The 22,303-nt window shown below is 42.2% G+C and overlaps 1 protein-coding gene across 1 annotated transcript in view; it reads left to right on the top strand.

Annotated features, from left to right (window-relative positions):
* The window catches only part of SrpRalpha (signal recognition particle receptor alpha), a 75,575-nt gene that overhangs the window by 7,938 nt on the left and 45,334 nt on the right, over window positions 1-22,303 (top strand). Inside the window, exons 2-4 of the mRNA XM_071690949.1 lie at window positions 1,641-1,832; window positions 2,247-2,411; window positions 10,117-10,251. Of these exons, the coding sequence (XP_071547050.1) occupies window positions 1,641-1,832; window positions 2,247-2,411; window positions 10,117-10,251 (492 nt within the window). The remainder of the gene's footprint in view (window positions 1-1,640; window positions 1,833-2,246; window positions 2,412-10,116; window positions 10,252-22,303) is intronic.

Raw genomic sequence — 22,303 nt, 5'->3', positions numbered from 1 at the left:
CATTCTTTTGTCTGTTTCCTTGCGCTACCTTGCTAACGCAGGAGACCGACAAAGCAAATAAAAAAAAAAGATAAAATTTCTGTACTTCCAGAAAGCATTTGACAGAGTTCCCCATGTTAAATTGATGCATAAAGTCTGGGCCTTGGGAATTACTGGTTGCATAAGAAATAGGATAGAAGCCTGGTTATTTAATAGTAAGCAGAGAGTCGTAATGAATTATGAATCATCACAATGGTCTCCTGTAACTAGTGGGGTTCCCAGGGATCTGTACTTGGACCTATACTTTACATCATTTATACTAAGGATATCGACTTAGGACTAAATAACCTAGTATCCAAATTTGCAGATAATACAAAGATCGGCAATTCTATGGTAATGAAAGAAGGTAGGCTTAGATTACAAGAGGATCTAGATGAAAATTGCTGAATGGTCTAGTAAATGTAGAAGGCCACTTAAGACCAGTAAATGTCATCTGTTACAAGTAGGAAACCTCAGCAAAAAATTTGATTATGATCTGTTAAGCCACAAGGTAAAGGACACCCTTAGTGTGAGAAATCTACAGGTCATTGTCTCCAGTAACTTCAAATTCTGCTAGCATTGCAATGAAGCTGTCAAAAGCAAAGATGATGATACTGCCACTATACGTAAGTCTAGTTGGGCCCCCAAATGGACTAAAACTTAGAGGTCATTGAGTTAATCTAGACTGTGTGAAATGTTGCTTTACCAGCAATATAACTGATGCCTAGAATAAGCTCCCAGAAAATATTTTTCAGAGCAATACCCTTAATATCTGAAAAAATAGGTTTGATCATCTCTTGGCACTCTCTGGTTTTGGATGATTCATTTAATCACTTATCATAACACAGTGGTATATCATGCTATCTTTTCAACCACTAATCTCTCCCTGGCCATACTGCAAAAAGATATTAACTTTGATTAACCCACGTCACCTAGTTTGAGAGATTAAGTAAGAATTATTGTATCATTTTTCAACATCAGGAATGATATAGGTATGGTAAGTTGATAGGCTAGAGCCCAAGTTTATACTTACCATTGTCTTTATGACAAAAAGTGAAGGGATGCATGTCATTGGTGATGGGATGACAGAGGCATGTTCATTCAACCTTGTGACTTTCATATAAAAAAAAAAATTCCCTTCAGGCATGTTAATCCTGCAAGGTATTTTTTTATGTTTTCTGTCTGATATGTGCCAGAAGGATGGGGAGAGGGCTCTTGCTTTGCTATTCTTTTCTTTTACTGCTTTAAAGGTATTGCATTTTTTAATCATGTTAAGGCCAGACCACCTCGCTTGGACCTTGGGTCTGTATATCTGTGTAACTCTCTGTTTTCCTCCTCCTGTTTATTGGGCTGGGTCCTTTAAGGGTTAAAGCTGAAATTAGATAGGGTATTGTACAGTTTTGCAATACTGATGCTAGAAACTGTAAATGAAATTCAGTGGAAGGTTGTTATAAGGAGTGCTGAAAATTGAAATTTAGGGGCTACTGTTTGCAGATAATGCAAGAAGAGGATAAAAAGATTTTTCTTCTTTCACCAAGTTTTGAAAGCTGTTGTTTTCTTATTATATATCTAATACAAGAATAATTTGTATAATTTTGATTTGTCCTTTCATCTGTTCATAGGTCATTGGAACATTTGAAGGAGTAGCTAGTACTGTGCGAACCACTCTAACTGAAGCTCTAGTACAGCTGCTGACACCTAAACGCCGTCTTGACATTCTGCGTGATGTGGTAGAGGCCAAGTCATCTGGCCGTCCTTATACTATGGCATTTTGTGGTGTAAATGGTGTGGGCAAATCAACCAATTTGGCTAAGGTAATGTTTATTGTTCATATCTGATTGGTATCTATTTTTGATACTTATTTGATTTTTCCTTGTTTGATACATAAGAAGTGTTTGACTGAAGTACAAGAATATTATCATATGTTGCATATAGTGCATACAGTAGTTTACTGTCTTAATAGTCAAAGGGAGTAGAATAGATGCGACTTAGATTTTAAGAGAGTATGTATACATGTGAAGCTACCAAGAATAAGTGGTAGGAAGGAATAAGAAGAGTGAAGATTAAACAGATGGGGAAGATAATAATACTGAGCCTCAATCAAAATACTTCTGCAAGGTTTTGTTTCTTGTGCATGTGATAGAAGATGTCAAAAAATAGTAATTCTTGCTTCATTAGTCTACACTGAATTATGATGAATTAAGATATTTTGAATTTTTTCCTCACAGATTACTTTTTGGCTTATTGAAAACAATTTCCGTGTACTGATAGCTGCATGTGACACTTTCCGAGCTGGAGCTGTGGAGCAGCTGCGTACCCACATGCACCATCTGAATGCTCTGCATCCCTCTGAAAAACATAATGGAAAAACTATGGTTCAGCTCTTTGAACAGGTAAAATATGTTGCATAATTATAAGTGTGTCGTAGAAAGCGACTAGAGGGGACGGGAGCGGGGGGCCAGAAATCCTCCCCTCCTTGTATTAATTTTCTAAAATGGGAAACAGAAGAAGGAGTCACGCGGGGAGTGCTCATCCTCCTCGAAGGCTCAGAGTGGGGTGCCTAAATGTGTGTGGATGTAACCAAGATGTGAAAAAAGGAGAGATAGGTAGTATGTTTGAGGAAAGGAACCTGGATGTTTTGGCTCTGAGTGAAACGAAGCTCAAGGGTAAAGGGGAAGAGTGGTTTGGGAATGTCTGGGGAGTAAAGTCAGGGGTTAGTGAGAGGACAAGAGCAAGGGAAGGAGTAGCAATACTCCTGAAACAGGAGTTGTGGGAGTATGTGATAGAATGTAAAAGTAAATTCTCGATTAATATGGGTAAAACTGAAAGTTGATGGAGAGAGGTGGGTGATTATTGGTGCATATGCACCTGGGCATGAGAAGAAAGATCATGAGAGGCAAGTGTTTTGGGAGCAGCTGAATGAGTGTGTTAGTGGTTTTGATGCACGAGACCGGGTTATAGTGATGGGTGATTTGAATGCAAAGGTGAGTAATGTGGCAGTTGAGGGAATAATTGGTATACATGGGGTGTTCAGTGTTGTAAATGGAAATGGTGAAGAGCTTGTAGATTTATGTGCTAAAAAGGACTGATGATTGGGAATACCTGGTTTAAAAATCGAGATATACATAAGTATACTTATGTAAGTAGGAGAGATGGCCAGAGAGCGTTATTGGATTACGTGTTAATTGACAGGCGTGTGAAAGAGAGACTTTTGGATGTTAATGTGCTGAGAGGTGCAACTGGAGGGATGTCTGATCATTATCTTGTGGAGGCTAAGGTGAAGATTTGTATGGGTTTTCAGAAAAGAAGAGTGAATGTTGGGGTGAAGAGGGTGGTGAGAGTAAGTGAGCTTGGGAAGGAGACCTGTGTGAGGAAGTACCAGGAGAGACTGAGTACAGAATGGAAAAAGGTGAGAACAATGGAAGTAAGGGGAGTGGGGGAGGAATGGGATGTATTTAGGGAATCAGTGATGGATTGCACAAAAGATGCTTGTGGCATGAGAAGAGTGGGAGGTGGGTTGATTAGAAAGGGTAGTGAGTGGTGGGATGAAGAAGTAAGAGTATTAGTGAAAGAGAAGAGAGAGGCATTTGGACGATTTTTGCAGGGAAAAAATGAAATTGAGTGGGAGATGTATAAAAGAAAGAGACAGGAGGTCAAGAGAAAGGTGCAAGAGGTGAAAAAAAGGGCAAATGAGAGTTGGGGTGAGAGAGTATCATTAAATTTGAGGGAGAATAAAAAGATGTTCTGGAAGGAGGTAAATAAAGTGCGTAAGACAAGGGAGCAAATGGGAACTTCAGTGAAGGGCGCAAATGGGGAGGTGAAAACAAGTAGTGGTGATGTGAGAAGGAGATGGAGTGAGTATTTTGAAGGTTTGTTGAATGTGTTTGATGATAGAGTGGCAGATATAGGGTGTTTTGGTCGAGGTGGTGTGCAAAGTGAGAGGGTTAGGGAAAATGATTTGGTAAACAGAGAAGAGGTAGTGAAAGCTTTGCGGAAGATGAAAGCCGGCAAGGCAGCAGGTTTGGATGGTATTGCAGTGGAATTTATTAAAAAAGGGGATGACTGTATTGTTGACTGGTTGGTAAGGTTATTTAATGTATGTATGACTCATGGTGAGGTGCCTGAGGATTGGCGGAATGCGTGCATAGTGCCATTGTACAAAGGCAAAGGGGATAAGATTGAGTGCTCAAATTACAGAGGTATAAGTTTGTTGAGTATTCCTGGTGAATTATATGGGAGGGTATTGATTGAGAGGGTGAAGGCATGTACAGAGCATCAGATTGGGGAAGAGCAGTGTGGTTTCAGAAGTGGTAGAGGATGTGTGGATCAGGTGTTTGCTTTGAAGAATGTATGTGAGAAATACTTAGAAAAGCAAATGGATTTGTATGTAGCATTTATGGATCTGGAGAAGGCATATGATAGAGTTGATAGAGATGCTCTGTGGAAGGTATTAAGAATATATGGTGTGGGAGGAAAGTTGTTAGAAGCAGTGAAAAGTTTTTATCGAGGATGTAAGGCATGTGTACGTGTAGGAAGAGAGGAAAGTGATTGGTTCTCAGTGAATGTAGGTTTGCGGCAGGGGTGTGTGATGTCTCCATGGTTGTTTAATTTGTTTATGGATGGGGTTGTTAGGGAGGTAAATGCAAGAGTTTTGGAAAGAGGGGAAAGTATGAAGTCTGTTGGGGATGAGAGAGCTTGGGAAGTGAGTCAGTTGTTGTTCGCTGATGATACAGCGCTGGTGGCTGATTCATGTGAGAAACTGCAGAAGCTGGTGACTGAGTTTGGTAAAGTGTGTGGAAGAAGAGTGTTAAGAGTAAATGTGAATAAGAGCAAGGTTATTAGGTACAGTAGGGTTGAGGGTCAAGTCAATTGGGAGGTGAGTTTGAATGGAGAAAAACTGGAGGAAGTGAAGTGTTTTAGATATCTGGGAGTGGATCTGGCAGCGGATGGAAACATGGAAGCGGAAGTGGATCATAGGGTGGGGGAGGGGGCGAAAATTCTGGGGGCCTTGAAGAATGTGTGGAAGTCGAGAACATTATCTCGGAAAGCAAAAATGGGTATGTTTGAAGGAATAGTGGTTCCAACAATGTTGTATGGTTGCGAGGCGTGGGCTATGGATAGAGTTGTGCGCAGGAGGATGGATGTGCTGGAAATGAGATGTTTGAGGACAATGTGTGGTGTGAGGTGGTTTGATTGAGTGAGTAAAGTAAGGGTAAGAGAGGTGTGTGGAAATAAAAAGAGCGTGGTTGAGAGAGCAGAAGAGGGTGTTTTGAAGTGGTTTGGGCACATGGAGAGAATGAGTGAGGAAAGATTGACCAAGAGGATATATGTGTCGGAGGTGGAGGGAACGAGGAGAAGAGGGAGACCAAATTGGAGGTGGAAAGATGGAGTGAAAAAGATTTTGTGTGATCGGGGCCTGAACATGCAGGAGGGTGAAAGGAGGGCAAGGAATAGAGTGAATTGGAGCGATGTGGTATACCGGGGTTGACGTGCTGTCAGTGGATTGAATCAAGGCATGTGAAGCGTCTGGGGTAAACCATGGAAAGCTGTGTAGGTATGTATATTTGCGTGTGTGGACGTATGTATATACATGTGTATGTGGGGGCGGTTGGGCCATTTCTTTCGTCTGTTTCCTTGCGCTACCTCGCAAACGCGGGAGACAGCGACAAAGTATAATAAATAAAAAAATAATTATAAGTAAGTTTGACTTTGCACAGCATAATATACAGTTATCCCTAAAGCTCTCCAGATCATGAGAGTTTTTGTTTCTTTGTGAAGGGAAGAATGAATATTGCACTGTCTTTGTAGGTAAGTCTTTTTGTCCAGGTTTAAAGGCCCATTTTTTTGTCAAAAACCAGAAGAGATATTACATATTACTAAGTCTTGGAGAGTGGAAGAGGGTGTATTGAAATGGTTTGGTCCTATGGGGAGAGAATGAGTGAAAGATTGACAAAGAGGATATATGTGTCAAAGGTGGAGGGAACGAGGAGAATTGGGAGACCAAATTGGAGGTGGAAGGGTGGAGTGAAAAAGATTTTGAGCGATCGGGGCCTGAACATGCAGGAGGGTGAAAAGTGCGCAAGGAATATAGTGAATTGGAATGATGTGGTATACTGGGGTTGATGTGCTGTCACTGGATTGAACCAGGGCATGTAAAGTATCTGGGGTAAACCATGGATAGTTTTGTGAGGCCTGGATGTGGAAAGGGAGCTGTGGTTTTGGTGCATTACACATGACAGCTAGAGACTGAGTGTGAACGAATGTGGCCTTTGTTTCTTTTCCTAGCGCTACTTCGTGCGCGTGTGGGGTGAGAGGGGGGGGGGTGCTATTTCATGTGTGGCGGGTTGGCAATGGGAATGACTGATGGCTGTAAGTATGAATATGTACATGTGTATATATGTATTTGTCTGTGTATGTATATGTATGTATACATTGAAATGTATAGGTATGTATATGTGCATGTGTGGGCATGTATGTATATACTTGTGTATGTGGTCGGGCTGGGCCATTCTTTCGTCTTGTTTCCTTGCGCTACCTCACTAACACAGGAGACAGTGACAAAGTATGATAAAAGATAGAAACTTATCCCATTTGAAGTGCACATTGTTGGTAGGCCAATGGAAGACCTCATCTTTGTCTATTTGTAGCTTTTGTTTCCTCTTCTTATGTGATTTTCATTCTTATTTTGATATAAATTGCAGAGGATGATATGAAACTGTGACTCGTGTTTGTGTCATTGTCAGATATAAGAATGAGGAACAGGAGAGATGCAAATACATTTCCTTGGAGGACTGAGCTATTTACTGTGGAGGCTCTGGAAATGGCTTGGTTTACAACCATGCATTGTAATCTGTTAATTTAGAAGTTGTATATCCAACTTACAGTTTTTAAAGTATTCATGCATTTTTTTTTTGCCTTTAAGGTATGTACTTTTTGCTGGCTTGGATGGAGATGTCGATGAAGTGATCTAGAAATGGTAAATCACTTATTTTGAAGCTTTGTAGATTTGCTTCCATGTACAGTGTGAAGGTTGGTCAGTCTGCTTTTCTGTAGTTTGTGTAAGTATTTTTGATAGTTTTGTGGATTGGATGGACCTGTGAAGTCTTTATCATTATCAAGATGTATAAATGGTCAGAGGACAGTTCATGTAGTGTGCTCCGGGCATTTTGTGGATAGGGCTGGTAAGCTGAAGATGATGTCTGGTGAGGTCAGCTGGTGGAGGTGGTGCATTGGTTACACAGTTTCAATACTTTATTCCTTGATAGAGGAATGGGGTCCTAGTGCTGTCACTAGGTACCTCTGTAGGTTGGTTACACATGATGAGAATGTTGAGAGGTTGGTTTCTGAGTAGTTCACTTGTAGGATCTTGGGTGTGAGTGTTGAGCCATGTGAGATGATTGGTTTTGAAATGTCTGCAGAGATAAGTGTTAGGTATTCTGGTCAGATTTTGCAGTTAGGGAGTACTCCTGAATAGGCATTTGGGGGGGGGGGGGTTAGGTATGGATGTGTTGATTATGTTGTAGTTAGTAATCTCTGGCAGGTAGTAGTTGGTAGGCAGCCAACGACTAGGGAGGTATATTACCAATAGGACCCGCTTGGGTATCAGGAGGATTAGTGATGGCTGCATGGTGAGCTTGCACCAGTGGTTATCAGATTGCACTCCTCTGACCCAGGTAGCTTTCTTTTTTCTCTGCCACACCCACATGTGGACTACTAACATTCTCTCCACAGTTATATAATCACTCTCTGTCATACATAACACCTAACAACACTTAACTCACACAGCTGTTCTTTGTAACTCTAGATTTTCCTTTGATGAGCAATAGAGAGAAGTAGTATTATTTTTTTTTTTCTTATTATACTTTGTCGCTGTCTCCCGCATTTGCGAGGTAGCGCAAGGAAACAGACGAGAGAAATGGCCCAACCCCCCCCATACACATGTATATACATACGTCCACACACGCAAATATACACACCTACACAGCTTTCCATGGTTTACCCCAGACGCTTCACATGCCTTGATTCAATCCACTGACAGCACGTCAACCCGGGTATACCACATCGCACCAATTCACTCTATTCCTTGCCCTCCTTTCACCCTCCTGCATGTTCAGGCCCCGATCACACAAAATCTTTTTCACTCCATCTTTCCACCTCCAATTTGGTCTCCCTCTTCTCCTCGTTCCCTCCACCTCCGACACATATATCCTCTTGGTCAATCTTTCCTCACTCATTCTCTCCATGTGCCCAAACCACTTCAAAACACCCTCTTCTGCTCTCTCAACCACACTTTTTATTTCCACACATCTCTCTTACCCATACGTTACTCACTCGATCAAACCACCTCACACCACACATTGTCCTCAAACATCTCGTTTCCAGCACATCCATCCTCCTGCGCACAACTCTATCCATAACCCACGCCTCGCAACCAGTCTCTAGCGGTCATGTAATAATGCACCGAAACCACAGCTCCCTTTCCACATCCAGGCCCCACACAACTTTCCATGGTTTACCCCAGACGCTTCACATGCCCTGGTTCAATCCATTGACAGCACGTCGACCCCGGTATACCACATCTTTCCAATTCACTCTATTCCTTGCATGCCTTTCACCCTCCTGCATGTTCAGGCCCCGATCACTCAAAATCTTTTTCACTCCATCCTTCCACCTAAAATTTGGTCTCCCACTTCTCCTCGTTCCCTCCACCTCTTACACATATATCCTCTTTGTCAATCTTTCCTCACTCATTCTCTCCATGTGACCAAACCATTTCAAAACACCCTCTTGTGCTCTCTCAACCACACTCTTTTTATTTCCACACATCTCTCTTACCCTTACATTACTTACTCGATCAAACCATCTCACTCCACATATTGTCCTCAGACATCTCATTTCCAGCACATCCACCCTCCTCTGCACAACTCTATCCATAGCCCATGCCTTGCAACCATACAACATTGTTGGAACCACTATTCCTTCAAACATACCCATTTTTGCTTTCCGAGATAATGTTCTCGACTTCCACACATTCTTGAAGGCTCCCAGGATTTTTGCCCCCTCCCCCACCCTATGATTCACTTCCGCTTCCATGGTTCCATCCGCTGCCAGATCCACTCCCAGATATCTAAAACACTTTACTTCCTCCAGTTTTTCTCCATTCAAACTTACCTCCCAATTGACTTGACCCTCACCCCTACTGTACCTGATAACCTTGCTCTTATTCACATTTACATTTAACTTTCTTCTTTCACACACTTTACCAAACTCAGTCACCAGCTTCTGCAGTTTCTCACATGAATCAGCCACCAGCGCTGTATCATCAGCGAACAACAACTGACCCACTTCCCAAGCTCTCTCATCCCCAACAGACTTCATACTTGCCCCTCTTTCCAAGACTCTTACATTCACCTCCCTAACAACCCCATCCATAAACAAATTAAACAACCATGGAGACATCACACACCCCTGCCGCAAACCTACATTCACTGAGAACCAATCACTTTCCCCTCTTCCTACACGTACACATGCTTTACATCCTCAATAAAAACTTTTCACTGCCTCTAACAACTTGCCTCCCACACCATATATTCTTAATACCTTCCACAGAGCATCTCTATCAACTCTATCATATTCCTTCTCCAGATCCATAAATGCTACATACAAATCCATTTGCTTTTCTAATTATTTGTCACATACATTCTTCAAAGCAAACACCTGATCCACACATCCTCTACCACTTCTGAAACCACACTGCTCTTCCCCAATCTGATGCTCTGTATATGCCTTCACCCTCACAATCAATACCCTCCCATATAATTTACCAGGAATACTCAACAAACTTATACCTCTGTAATTTGAGCACTCACTCTTATCCCCTTTGCCTTTGTACAATGGCACTATGCAAGCATTCTGCCAATCCTCAGGCACCTCACCATGAGTCATACATACATTAAATAACCTTACCAACCAGTCAACAATACAGTCATCCCCTTTTTTAATAGATTACATGTTAATTGTAGGCATGTAAAAGAGAGTACTTTTTTCATTTAAGACAAAAAGCTGCACTAGCATGAGATAATTTTTCTTTAATTTCAGGGATATGGTAAAGATGCTGCTGAAATTGCTCGACATGCCATAGAGCATGCTCGTAAGAATTCCTTTGATGTTGTACTCATTGATACTGCTGGCCGCATGCAAGATAATGAACCTCTTATGAGAGCCCTTGCCAAGGTAAGATTTTCAAAAGTATCCAGGGATTGCATAACAAGATCTAGCTTATTTTGCAGCATTATTTTATGATGAATGTTCAGAAGTAAGTTACCATTCATTGCTAAGTTGGAAAATATAGCCACAAATATTTGATAACTAGAATTACAGGTAAAAAGTCTAATTTGTAATTAGGTAATTTGTTCTTGTATACTTTATTTTACTGTTTATGGCAACTCATCATATTTTTTTTTTAGTAGTTAGTGTTTGTAAAAGTAGAGGTTTTCAGAAAAGAAGAGAGAATGTTGGGGTAAAGAGAGTGGTGAGAGTAAGTGAGAGGCAAGTGTTTGGGAGCAGCTGAGTGCACTGAGTGAGTGTGTTAGTAGCTTTGATGCACGAGACCGGGTTATAGTGATGGGAAATTTGAATGCAAAGGTGAGTAATGTGGCAGTTGAGGGAATAATTGGTGTACATGGGGTGTAGATTGTTGTAAATGGAAATGGTGAAGAGCTTGTAGATTTATGTGCTGAAAAAGGACTGGTGATTGGGAATACCTGGTTTAAAAAGAGAGATATACTCGGAATACCTGGTTTAAAAAGAGAGATATACATAAGTATACGTATGTATACGTATGTATATATACGTATGTATACGCATTCCTCACGTGTCGTAGAAAGCGACTAGAGGGGACGGGAGCGGGGGGCCAGAAATCCTCCCCTCCTTGTATTTTTTTAACTTTCTAAAATGTGAAACAGAAGAAGGAGTCATGTGGGGAGTGCTCATCCTCCTCGAAGGCTCAGATTGGGGTGCCTAAATGTGTGTGGATGTAACCAAGATGTGAAAAAAGGAGAGATAGGTAGTATGTTTGAGGAAAGGAACCTGGATGTTTTGGCTCTGAGTGAAACGAAGCTCAAGGGTAAAGGGGAAGAGTGGTTTTGGAATGTCTTGGGAGTAAAGTCAGGGGTTAGTGAGAGGACAAGAGCAAGGGAAGGAGTAGCAGTACTCCTGAAACAGGAGTTGTGGGAGTATGTGATAGAATGTAAGAAAGTAAATTCTCGATTGATATGGGTAAAACTGAAAGTTGATGGAGAGAGATGGGTGATTATTGGTGCATATGCACCTGGGCATGAGAAGAAAGATCATGAGAGGCAAGTGTTTTGGGAGCAGCTGAATGAGTGTGTTAGTGGTTTTGATGCATGAGACCGGGTTATAGTGATGGGTGATTTGAATGCAAAGGTGAGTAATGTGGCAGTTGAGGGAATAATTGGTATACATGGGGTGTTCAGTGTTGTAAATGGAAATGGTGAAGAGCTTGTAGATTTATGTGCTGAAAAAGGACTGATGATTGGGAATACCTGGTTTAAAAATCGAGATATACATAAGTATACTTATGTAAGTAGGAGAGATGGCCAGAGAGCGTTATTGGATTACGTGTTAATTGACAGGCGCGCGAAAGAGAGACTTTTGGATGTTAATGTGCTGAGAGGTGCAACTGGAGGGATGTCAGATCATTATCTTGTGGAGACTAAGGTGAAGATTTGTATGGGTTTTCAGAAAAGAAGAGTGAATGTTGGGGTGAAGAGGGTGGTGAGAGTAAGTGAGCTTGGGAAGGAGACTTGTGTGAGGAAGTACCAGGAGAGACTGAGTACAGAATGGAAAAAGGTGAGAACAATGGAAGTAAGGGGAGTGGGGGAGGAATGGGATGTATTTAGGGAATCAGTGATGGATTGCGCAAAAGATGCTTGTGGCATGAGAAGAGTGGGAGGTGGGTTGATTAGAAAGGGTAGTGAGTGGTGGGATGAAGAAGTAAGAGTATTAGTGAAAGAGAAGAGAGAGGCATTTGGACGATTTTTGCAGGGAAAAAATGCAATTGAGTGGGAGATGTATAAAAGAAAGAGACAGGAGGTCAAGAGAAAGATGCAAGAGGTGAAAAAAAGGGCAAATGAGAGTTGGGGTGAGAGAGTATCATTAAATTTTAGGGAGAATAAAAAGATGTTCTGGAAGGAGGTAAATAAAGTGCGTAAGACAAGGGAGCAAATGGGAACTTCAGTGAAGGGTGCAAATGGGGAGGTGATAACAAGTAGTGGTGATGTGAGAAGGAGATGGAGTGAGTATTTTGAAGGTTTGTTGAATGTGTTTGATGATAGAGTGGCAGATATAGGGTGTTTTGGTCGAGGTGGTGTGCAAAGTGAGAGGGTTAGGGAAAATGATTTGGTAAACAGAGAAGTGGTAGTAAAAGCTTTGCGGAAGATGGAAGCCGGCAAGGCATCAGGTTTGGATGGTATTGCAGTGGAATTTACTAAAAAAGGGGGTGACTGTATTGTTGACTGGTTGGTAAGGTTATTTAATGTATGTATGACTCATGGTGAGGTGCCTGAGGATTGGCGGAATGCGTGCATAGTGCCATTGTACAAAGGCAAAGCGGATAAGAGTGAGTGCTCAAATTACAGAGGTATAAGTTTGTTGAGTATTCCTGGTAAATTATATGGGAGGGTATTGATTGAGAGGGTGAAGGCATGTACAGAGCATCAGATTGGGGAAGAGCAGTGTGGTTTCAGAAGTGGTAGAGGATGTGTGGATCAGGTGTTTGCTTTGAAGAATGTATGTGAGAAATACTTAGAAAAGCAAATGGATTTGTATGTAGCATTTATGGATCTGGAGAAGGCATATGATAGAGTTGATAGAGATGCTCTGTGGAAGGTATTAAGAATATATGGTGTGGGAGGCAAGTTGTTAGAAGCAGTGAAAAGTTTTTATCGAGGATGTAAGGCATGTGTACGTGTAGGAAGAGAGGAAAGTGATTGGTTCTCAGTGAATGTAGGTTTGCGGCAGGGGTGTGTGATGTCTCCATGGTTGTTTAATTTGTTTATGGATGGGGTTGTTAGGGAGGTGAATGCAAGAGTTTTGGAAAGAGGGGCAAGTATGAAGTGTGTTGGGGATGACAGAGCTTGGGAAGTGAGTCTGTTGTTGTTCGCTGATGATACAGCGCTGGTGGCTGATTCATGTGAGAAACTGCAGAAGCTGGTGACTGAGTTTGGTAAAGTGTGTGAAAGAAGAAAGTTAAGAGTAAATGTGAATAAGAGCAAGGTTATTAGGTACAGTAGGGTTGAGGGTCAAGTCAATTGGGAGGTGAGTTTGAATAGAGAAAAACTGGAGGAAGTGAAGTGTTTTAGATATCTGGGAGTGGATCTGGCAGTGGATGGAAACATGGAAGCGGAAGTGGATCATAGGGTGGGGGAGGGGGCGAAAATTCTGGGAGCCTTGAAGAATGTGTGGAAGTTGAGAACATTATCTCGGAAAGCAAAAATGGGTATGTTTGAAGGAATAGTGGTACCAGCAGTGTTGTATGGTTGTGAGGCGTGGGCTATGGATAGAGTTGTGCGCAGGAGGATGGATGTGCTGGAAATGAGATGTTTGAGGACAGTGTGTGGTGTGAGGTGGTTTGATCGTGTAAGTAACGTAAGGGTAAGAGAGATGTGTGGAAATAAAAAGAGCGTGGTTGAGAGAGCAGAAGAGGGTGTTTTGAAATGGTTTGGGCACATGGAGAGAATGAGTGAGGAAAGATTGACCAAGAGGATATATTTGTCGGAGGTGGAGGGAACGAGGAGAAGTGGGAGACCAAATTGGAGGTGGAAAGATGGAGTGAAAAAGATTTTGTGTGATCGGGGCCTGAACATGCAGGAGGGTGAAAGGAGGGCAAGGAATAGAGTGAATTGGAGCGATGTGGTATACCGGGGTTGACGTGCTGTCAGTGGATTGAATCAAGGCATGTGAAGCGTCTGGGGTAAACCATGGAAAGCTGTGTAGGTATGTATATTTGCGTGTGTGGACGTATGTATATACATGTGTATGGGGGTGGGTTGGGCCATTTCTTTCGTCTGTTTCCTTGCGCTACCTCGCAAACCCGGGAGACAGCGACAAAGCAAAAAAAAAAAAAAAAAATTTAGGAGAGACGGCCAGAGAGCGTTATTGGATTCCGTGTTGATTGATAGGTACATGAAACAGAGACTTTTGGATGTAAATGTGCTGAGAGGTGCAACTGGAGGGATGTCTGATCATTATCTTGTGGAGGCGAAGGTGAAGCTTTGTTGAGGTTTTCAGAAAAGAAGAGAGAATGTTGGGGTGAAGAGAATGGTGAGAGTAAGTGCGCTTGGGAAGGAGACGTGTGTGGAAATACCAGGAGAGACTGAGTACAAAATGGAAAAAGGTGAGAACAAAGGACATAAGGGGAGTGGGAGAGGAATGGGATGTATTTAGGGAAGCAGTGATGGCTTACGCAAAAGATGCCTGTGGCATGAGAAGCGTGGGAGGTGGGCAGATTAGAAAGGGTAGTGAGTGGTGGGATGAAGAAGTAAAATTATTAGTGAAAGAAGAGAGAGTGATTTGGACGATTTTTGCTGAGAAATAATGCAAATGAGTGGGAGATGTATAAAAGAGAGGCAGGAGGTCAAGAGAAAGGTGCAAGAGGTGAAAAAGAGGGCAAATGAGAGATGGGGTGAGAGAGTATCATCAAATTTCAGGGAGAATAAAAAGATGTTTTGGAAGGAGGTAAATAAAGTGCGCAAGACAAGGGAAGAAATGGGAACATGGGTGAAGGGGGCTGATGGGGAGGTGATAACAAGTAGTGGTGATGTGAGAAGGAGATGGAGTGAGTATTTTGAAGGTTTGTTGAATGTGTTTGATGATAGAGTGGCAGATATAGGGTGTTTTGGTCAAGGTGGTGTGCAGATTGAGAGGGTTAGGGAGAATGAGTTGGTAAACAGAGAAGAGGTAGTAGAAGCTTTGCGGAAGATGAAAGCCAGCAAGGCAGTGGGTTTGGATGGTATTACAGTGGAATTTATTAAAAAAGGGGGTGACTGTATTTTTGACTGGCTGGTAAGGTTATTTGATACATGTATGAATCATGGTGAGGTGCCTGAGGATTGGAGGAATGCTTGCATAGTGCCATTGTACAAAGGCAAAGGGGATAAAAGTGAGAGCTCAAATTACAGAGGTATAAGTTTGTTGAGTATTCCTGGTTAATTATATGGGAGGGTATTAATTTAGAGTGTGAAGGCATGTACAGAGCATTAGATTGGGGAAGAGCAGTGTGGAAGTGATGGAGGATGTGTGGATCAGGTGTTTACTTTGAAGAATGAATGTGAGAAATCCTTAGAAAAGCAAATGGATTTGTATGTAGCATTTATGGATCTGGAGAAGGCATATGATAGAGTTGATAGAGATGCTCTGTGGAAGGTATGAAGAATATATTGTGTGGGAGGCAAGTTGTTAGAAGCATTGAAAAGTTTTTATCGAGGATGTAAGGCATGTGTACATGTAGGAAGAGAGGAAAGTGATTAGTTCTCAGTGAATGTTGGTTTGCTGCAGTGGTGCGTGATGTCTCCATGGTTGTTTAATTTGTTTATGGATTGGGTTGATAGGGAGATGAATGCAAGAGTTTTGGAAAGAGGGGCAAGTATGCAGTCTGTTGTGGATGAGAGAGCTTGGGAAGTGAGTCAGTTGTTGCTTGCTGATGATACAGCACTGGTGGCTGATGTGGGTGAGAGACTGCAGAAGCTGGTGACTGAGTTTGGTAAAGTGTGTGAAAGAAGAATGCTGAGAGCAAAGGTGAATGAGAGCAAGGCTATGAGGTACAGTAGGGTTGAGGGACAGGTCAATTGGGAGATAAGTTTGAATGGAGAAAAAGTGGAGGAAGTGAAGTATTTTAGATGTCTGGGAGTGGATTTGGCAGTGGATGGAACCATGGAAGCAGAAGTGAATCATAGGGTGGGGGAGGGGGCAAGAGTTCTGGGAGCGTTGAGAAATGTGTGGAAGGCGAGAGCGTTATCTTGGAAAGCAAAAATGGGTATGTTTGAAGGAATCGTGGCTCCAACAATGTTATATGCTTGCAAGGCGTGGGCTATAGATAGAGTTGTGCGGAGGAGGATGGATGTGTTGGAAATGAGATGTTTGAGGACAATATATGGTGTGAGGTGGTTTAATAGTGTAAGTAATGAAAGGGTAAGAGAGATGTGTGATAATAGAAAGAGTGTGGTTGAGAGAGCAGAAGAGGGTGTTTTGAAATGGTTTTGTCACATGGAGAGAATGAGTGAGGAAAGATTGACCAAGAGGATATATGTGTCGGAGGTGGAGGGAATGAGAAGAAGTGGGAGACCAAATTGGAGGTGGAAGGATGGATTGAAAAAGATTTTGAGTGATCGGGGCCTGAACATTCAGAAGGGTGAAAGGCGTGCAAGGAATAGAGTGAATTGGAACGATGTTGTATACTGGGGTCGATGTGCTGTCAATGGATTGAACCAGGGCATGTGAAGCGTCTGGGGTAAACCATGGAAAGTTTTGTGGGGCCTGGATGTGGAAAGGGAGCTGTGGTTTCAGTGCATTATACATGACATCTAGAGACTGAGTGTGAACGATTGTGGCCTTTGTTGTCTTTTCCCAGCGCTACCTTGTGCACATGCGCGGGGGGAGGGGGTTGTCATTTCATGTGTGGCGGGATGGCAACGTGAATGAATAAGGGCAGTCAGTATGAATTATGTACATGTGTATATATGTATATGTCTGTGTGTTTATATATATGTATACGTTGTGATGTATAGGTATGTATATGTGTGTGTGTGGAGGTGTATGTATATACATGTGTATGTGGATAGGTTTGGCCATTCTTTTGTCTGTTTCCTTGTGCTACCTTGCTCACACGGGAGACAGCGACAAAGTATAGTAAATGAATTTAGGAAATAGATAAAATGATTTTTGGAAGGAGGTAGACAAAGTGCATAAGACAAGGAAACAAATTGGAACGTCAGTGAAGGGGGCTAATGGGGAGGTGATAACAAGTAGTGGTGATGTGAGAAGGAGATGGAGTGAGTATTTTGAAGGTTTGTTGAATGTGTTTGATGATAGATTGGCAGATATAGGGTGTTTTAGTTGAAGTGGTGTGCAAAGTGAGAGGATTAGGGAGAAAGATTTGGTTAACAGAGAAGAAGTAGTAAAAGCTTTGCGGAAGATGAAAGCCGGCAAGGCAGCAGGGTTTGGATGGTATTGCAGTGGAATTTATTAAAAAAGGGGGTGACTGTATTGTTGACTGGTTGGTAAGGTTATTTAATGTATGTATGACTCATGGTGAGGTGCCTGAGGATTGGCTTGCATAGTGCCATTATACAAAGGCAAAGGAGATAAAAGTGAGTGCTCAAATTTTAGAGGTATAAGTTTGTTTATCCCTGGGGGTAGGGGAGAAAGAATACTTCCCATGTATTCCCTGTGTGTTGTAGAAGGCGACTAAAAGGGAAGCGAGTGGGGGGCTGGAAATCCTTCCCTCTCTCCTTTTTTTTTTTTTAATTTCCAAAAGAAGGAACAGAGAAGGGGGTCAGGTGAGGATATTCCCTCAAAGGTCCAGTCCTCTGTTCTTAATGCTACCTCACTAACGTGGGAAATGGCGAATAGTATGAAAGAAAAAGAAGTTTGTTGATTATTCCTGGTAAATTATATGGGAGGATATTGATTGAAAAGGTGAAGGCATGTACAGAGCATCAGATTGGGGAAGAGCAGTGTTGTTTCAGAAGTGGTAGAGAATGTGTGGATCAGGTGTTTGCGTTGAAGAATGTATGTAAGAAATACTTAGAAAAGCAAATGACTTTGTATGTAGCATTCTTGGATCTGGAGAAGGTATATGGTAGAGTTGATAGAGATGCTCTGTGTAAGGTAGTAAGAATATATGGTGTGGGAGGCAAGTTGTTAGAAGCAGTGAAAAGTTTTTATTGAGGGTGTGAGGTATGTGTATGTGTGGGAAGAGAGGAAAGTGATTGGTTCTCAGTGAATGTAGGTTTGCGGCATTGGTGCGTGATGTCTCCATGGTTGTTTGATTTGTTTATGGATGGGGTTGTTAGGGAGGTGAATGCAAGAGTTTTGGAAAGAGGGGCAAGTATGCAGTCTTTTGTGGATGAGAGAGCTTGGGAAGTGAGTCAGTTGCCGTTCGCTGATGATACAGCACTGGTTGCTGATTTGTGTGAGAAACTGCAGAAGCTGGTGACTGAGTTTGGTAAATTGTGTGAAAAAAGAAAGCTGAGAGTAAATGTGAATAAGAGCAAGGCTATTAGGTACAGTAGGGTTGAGTTAGAAGTCAATTGGGAGGTAAGTGTGAATGGAGAAAAACTGGAGGAAGTGAAGTGTTTAGATATCTGGGAGTGGATTTGGCAGCGTATGAAACCATGGAAGCGGAAGTGAATCATAGGGTGGGGGAGGGGGTGAAAGTTCTGGGAGTGTTGAAAAATGTGTGGAAGTCAAGAGTGTATCTTGGAAAGCAAAAATGGGTATGTTTGAAGGAATAGTGGTTCCAACAATGTTATATGGTTGCGAGGCTTGGGCTATAGATAGGGTTGTGCGGAGGAGGGTGGATGTGCTGGAAATGAGATGTTTGAGGACAATATGTGATGTGAGGTGGTTTGATCGAGTAAGTAATGAAAGGGTAAAAGAGATATGTGGTAATAAAATGAGTGTGGTTGAGAGAGCAGAAGAGGGTATTTTGAAATGGTTTGGTCACATGGAGAGAATGAGTGAGGAAAGATTGACCAAGAGGATATATGTGTCAGAGGTGGAGGGAACAAGGAGAAGTGGGAGACCAAATTGGAGGTGGAAAGCTGGAGTGAAAAAGATTTTGAATGATTGGGGCCTAAACATGCAGGAGGGTGAAAGGCATGGAAGGAATAGAATGAATTGGAACGATGTGGTATAACCGGGGTTGACGTGCTGTCAATAGATTGAACTAGGGCATGTGAAGCATCTGGGGTAAACCTTGGAAAGTTTTGTGGGGCCTGGATGTGGAAAGGGAGCTGTGGTTTCAGTGCATTATACATGACAGGTAGAGACTGAGTGTGAACGAATGTGGCCTTTGGTGTCTTTTCCTAGCGCTACCTCGCGCACATATATATATGTATACATTGAGATGTATAGGTATGTATATGTGCGTGTGTGGACGTGTATGTATATACATGTGTATGTGGGTGGGTTGGGTCATTCTTTTGTATGTTTCCTTATGCTGCCTTGCTAATGCGGGAGAAAGTGACAAAGTATAATGGATAGAAATAAGATAAAGAATTATAGGTGTTTAAAACTGATAGTATTTATATTTCTTTTATGTTTGCTTTTGGGAAACAGCAATAGAATTGCCCTCTGCCAATGGCCTTTTCAAGGATGCGGCACTAAAAGCTTAAGAAGCTGAACTGGAATCCACCAGTCATGCTGGGTAGTAAAAGGGACAAGCAGTTGAGGGTGGTGGCTGTGATTGCTAATGGAATGACTGTTGAGAGTAAAAGGAGAGAGCTTGTGGAGAATTCTAAAAGGTATAGTTTGGATATGTTGGTGATTAGGCTAGATGTAAAGACTAAAGATGGAAATGATGAATGCATGTTGTCGGAGGACGTGGAAGAAGAAGTGGTATGGACAGGAATGACTTAAAATCATGTGGGAAGAGGGAAAGAAGGTTATGCAATTGTACTATCAAAGAGAGTAGGGGAAGGTGTTACAGAGCATGGATACGATGTATCAGGAATATTGTAGTTGAAAGGAAAGATCAGAATTTTGAAGTATGCATGGGTATGTGTATATATATGCCTGTTAGTGTGAAGACTGGGCAAAATAAGGATGAAATGAAGAGTATCTGGAAAATTTTAATGACTATAAATGGGCTTGAGGAGAGAAAGGTGGCTCATGGGTGATATGAGTGCGAAGGTGACATGTGATGAAATTAGCGTTATAATTGGTAAGTGGGAAATGCTTGGAGTAAATGAGAATATAGTAAGTTATCTTGTGGATGTCTGTGCTGAGAGGAGTTCATTCCTTGCAAATGCCTTTTTTCATGACAAGATAATTCAAAGATAAATATGTGTCAGAGGTGGAGGGAATGAGGAGAAGTGGGAGATGAAGTTGGAGGTGGATAGATGGAGTGAAGAAGATTTTGAGTGATCGGGGCCTGAACATGCAGGAGAGTGAAAGGTGTGCAAGGAACAGAGTGAATTGGAACAATGTGGTATACCGGGGTCGACTTGCTGTCAATGGATTGAACCAGGGCGTGTGAAGCGTCTGGGGTAAACCATGGAAAGTTCTGTGGGGCCTGGATGTGAAAAGGGAGCTCTGGTTTCAGTGCATTATACATGACAGCTAGAGAATGAGTGTGAACAAACGTGGCCTTTGTTGTCTTTTCGTAGCGCTACCTCGTGCACATGTGGGGGGAGGGGGTTGTTATTTCATGCGTGGCAGGGTGGCGATGGAAATAAATAAAGGCAGACAGTATGAATTATGTACATGTGTATATATGTATATGTCTGTGTGTGTATATATATGTATATGTTGAGATGTATAGGTATGTATATTTGCGTGTGTGGACGTGTATGTATATACATGTGTATGTGGTTGGGTTGGGCCATTCTTTTGCCTGTTTCCTTGCGCTACCTTGCTAACGCGGGAGACAGCGACAAAGCAAAATAAATGAATAAATAAAATATATGGATGAGAAATGATGGAAGAAAATGAAAGAGTTTCATTGACTATGTACCAGTGGATGAAAGTTGTGCTGGATGCTAGAGTTGTTGTGGGGTTGAGGATTGGGTTAATGGAGGTATGGCATAAGGAAGAATGGTGAGGTAAAAGTGTTGATAAGCGGGAAATAAATAAAAAAATGCAAGGAAAAATATGAAAAAGGGTGACAGAAAGTTTAGTTGAATGTGCATTAATTTATAATTATTTTTACATTTATTTTGCTTTGTCGCTGTCTCCTGCGTTTGCGAGGTAGCGCAAGGAAACAGACGAAAGAAAAGGCACAACCCACCCCCATACACAATGTACACACACACACGCCCACACACGCAAATATACATACCTATACATCTCAATGTACACATATATACACACACACAGACACATACATATATACCCATGCACACAATTCACACTGTCTGCCCCTATTCATTCCCATCGCCACCTCGCCACACATGGAATACCATCCCCCTCCCCCCTCATGTGCGCGAGGTAGCACTAGGAAAATACAACAAAGGCCCCATTTGTTCACACTCAGTCTCCAGCTGTCACGCAATAATGCCCGAAAACCACACTCCCTTTCCACATCCAGGCCCCACACAACTTTCCATGGTTTACCCCAGACACTTCACATGCCCTGATTCAATCCACTGACAGCACGTCAACCCCGGTATACCACATCGATCCAATTCACTCTATTCCTTGCCCGCCTTTCACCCTCCTGCATGTTCAGGCCCCGATCACTCAAAATCTTTTTCACTCCATCTTTCCACCTCCAATTTGGTCTCCCACTTCTCCTCGTTCCCTCCACCTCTGACACATATATCCTCTTGGGTAATCTTTCCTCACTCATTCTCTCCATGTGCCCAAACCATTTCAAAATACCCTCTTCTGCTCTCTCAACCACGCTCTTTTTATTTCCACACATCTCTCTTACCCTTACATTACTTACTCGATCAAACCACCTCACACCACACATTGTCCTCAAACATCTTATTTCCAGCACATCCACCCTCCTGCGCACAAATCTATCCATAGCCCATGCCTCGCAACCATACAACGTTGTTGGAACCACTATTCCTTCAAACATACCCATTTTTGCTTTTTGAGATAATGTTCTTGACTTCCACACATTCTTCAAGGCTCCCAGGATTTTCGCCCCCTCCCCCACCCTATGATCCACTTCCGCTTCCATGGTTCCATCCGCTGCCAGATCCACTCCCAAATATCTAAAACACTTTACTTCCTCCAGTTTTTCTTCATTCAAACGTACCTCCCAGTTGACTTGACCCTCAACCCTACTGTACCTAATAACCTTGCTCTTATTCACATTTACTCTTAACTTTCTTCTTTCACACACTTTACCAAACTCAGTCACCAGCTTCTGCAGTTTCTCACATGAATCAGCCACCAGCTCTGTATCATCAGCGAACAACAACTGACTCACTTCCCAAGCTCTCTCATCCACAACAGACTTCATACTTGCCCCTCTTTCCAAAAGTCTTGCATTCACCTCCCTAACAACCCCATCCATAAACAAATTAAACAA

The sequence above is a fragment of the Panulirus ornatus genome, chromosome 49 (genome assembly GCF_036320965.1).
Source record: "Panulirus ornatus isolate Po-2019 chromosome 49, ASM3632096v1, whole genome shotgun sequence".
Taxonomy (NCBI): domain Eukaryota; kingdom Metazoa; phylum Arthropoda; class Malacostraca; order Decapoda; family Palinuridae; genus Panulirus; species Panulirus ornatus.
The sequence above is the reverse complement of the archived record's forward strand: the minus strand, read 5'-3'. Positions and strand labels throughout refer to the sequence as shown.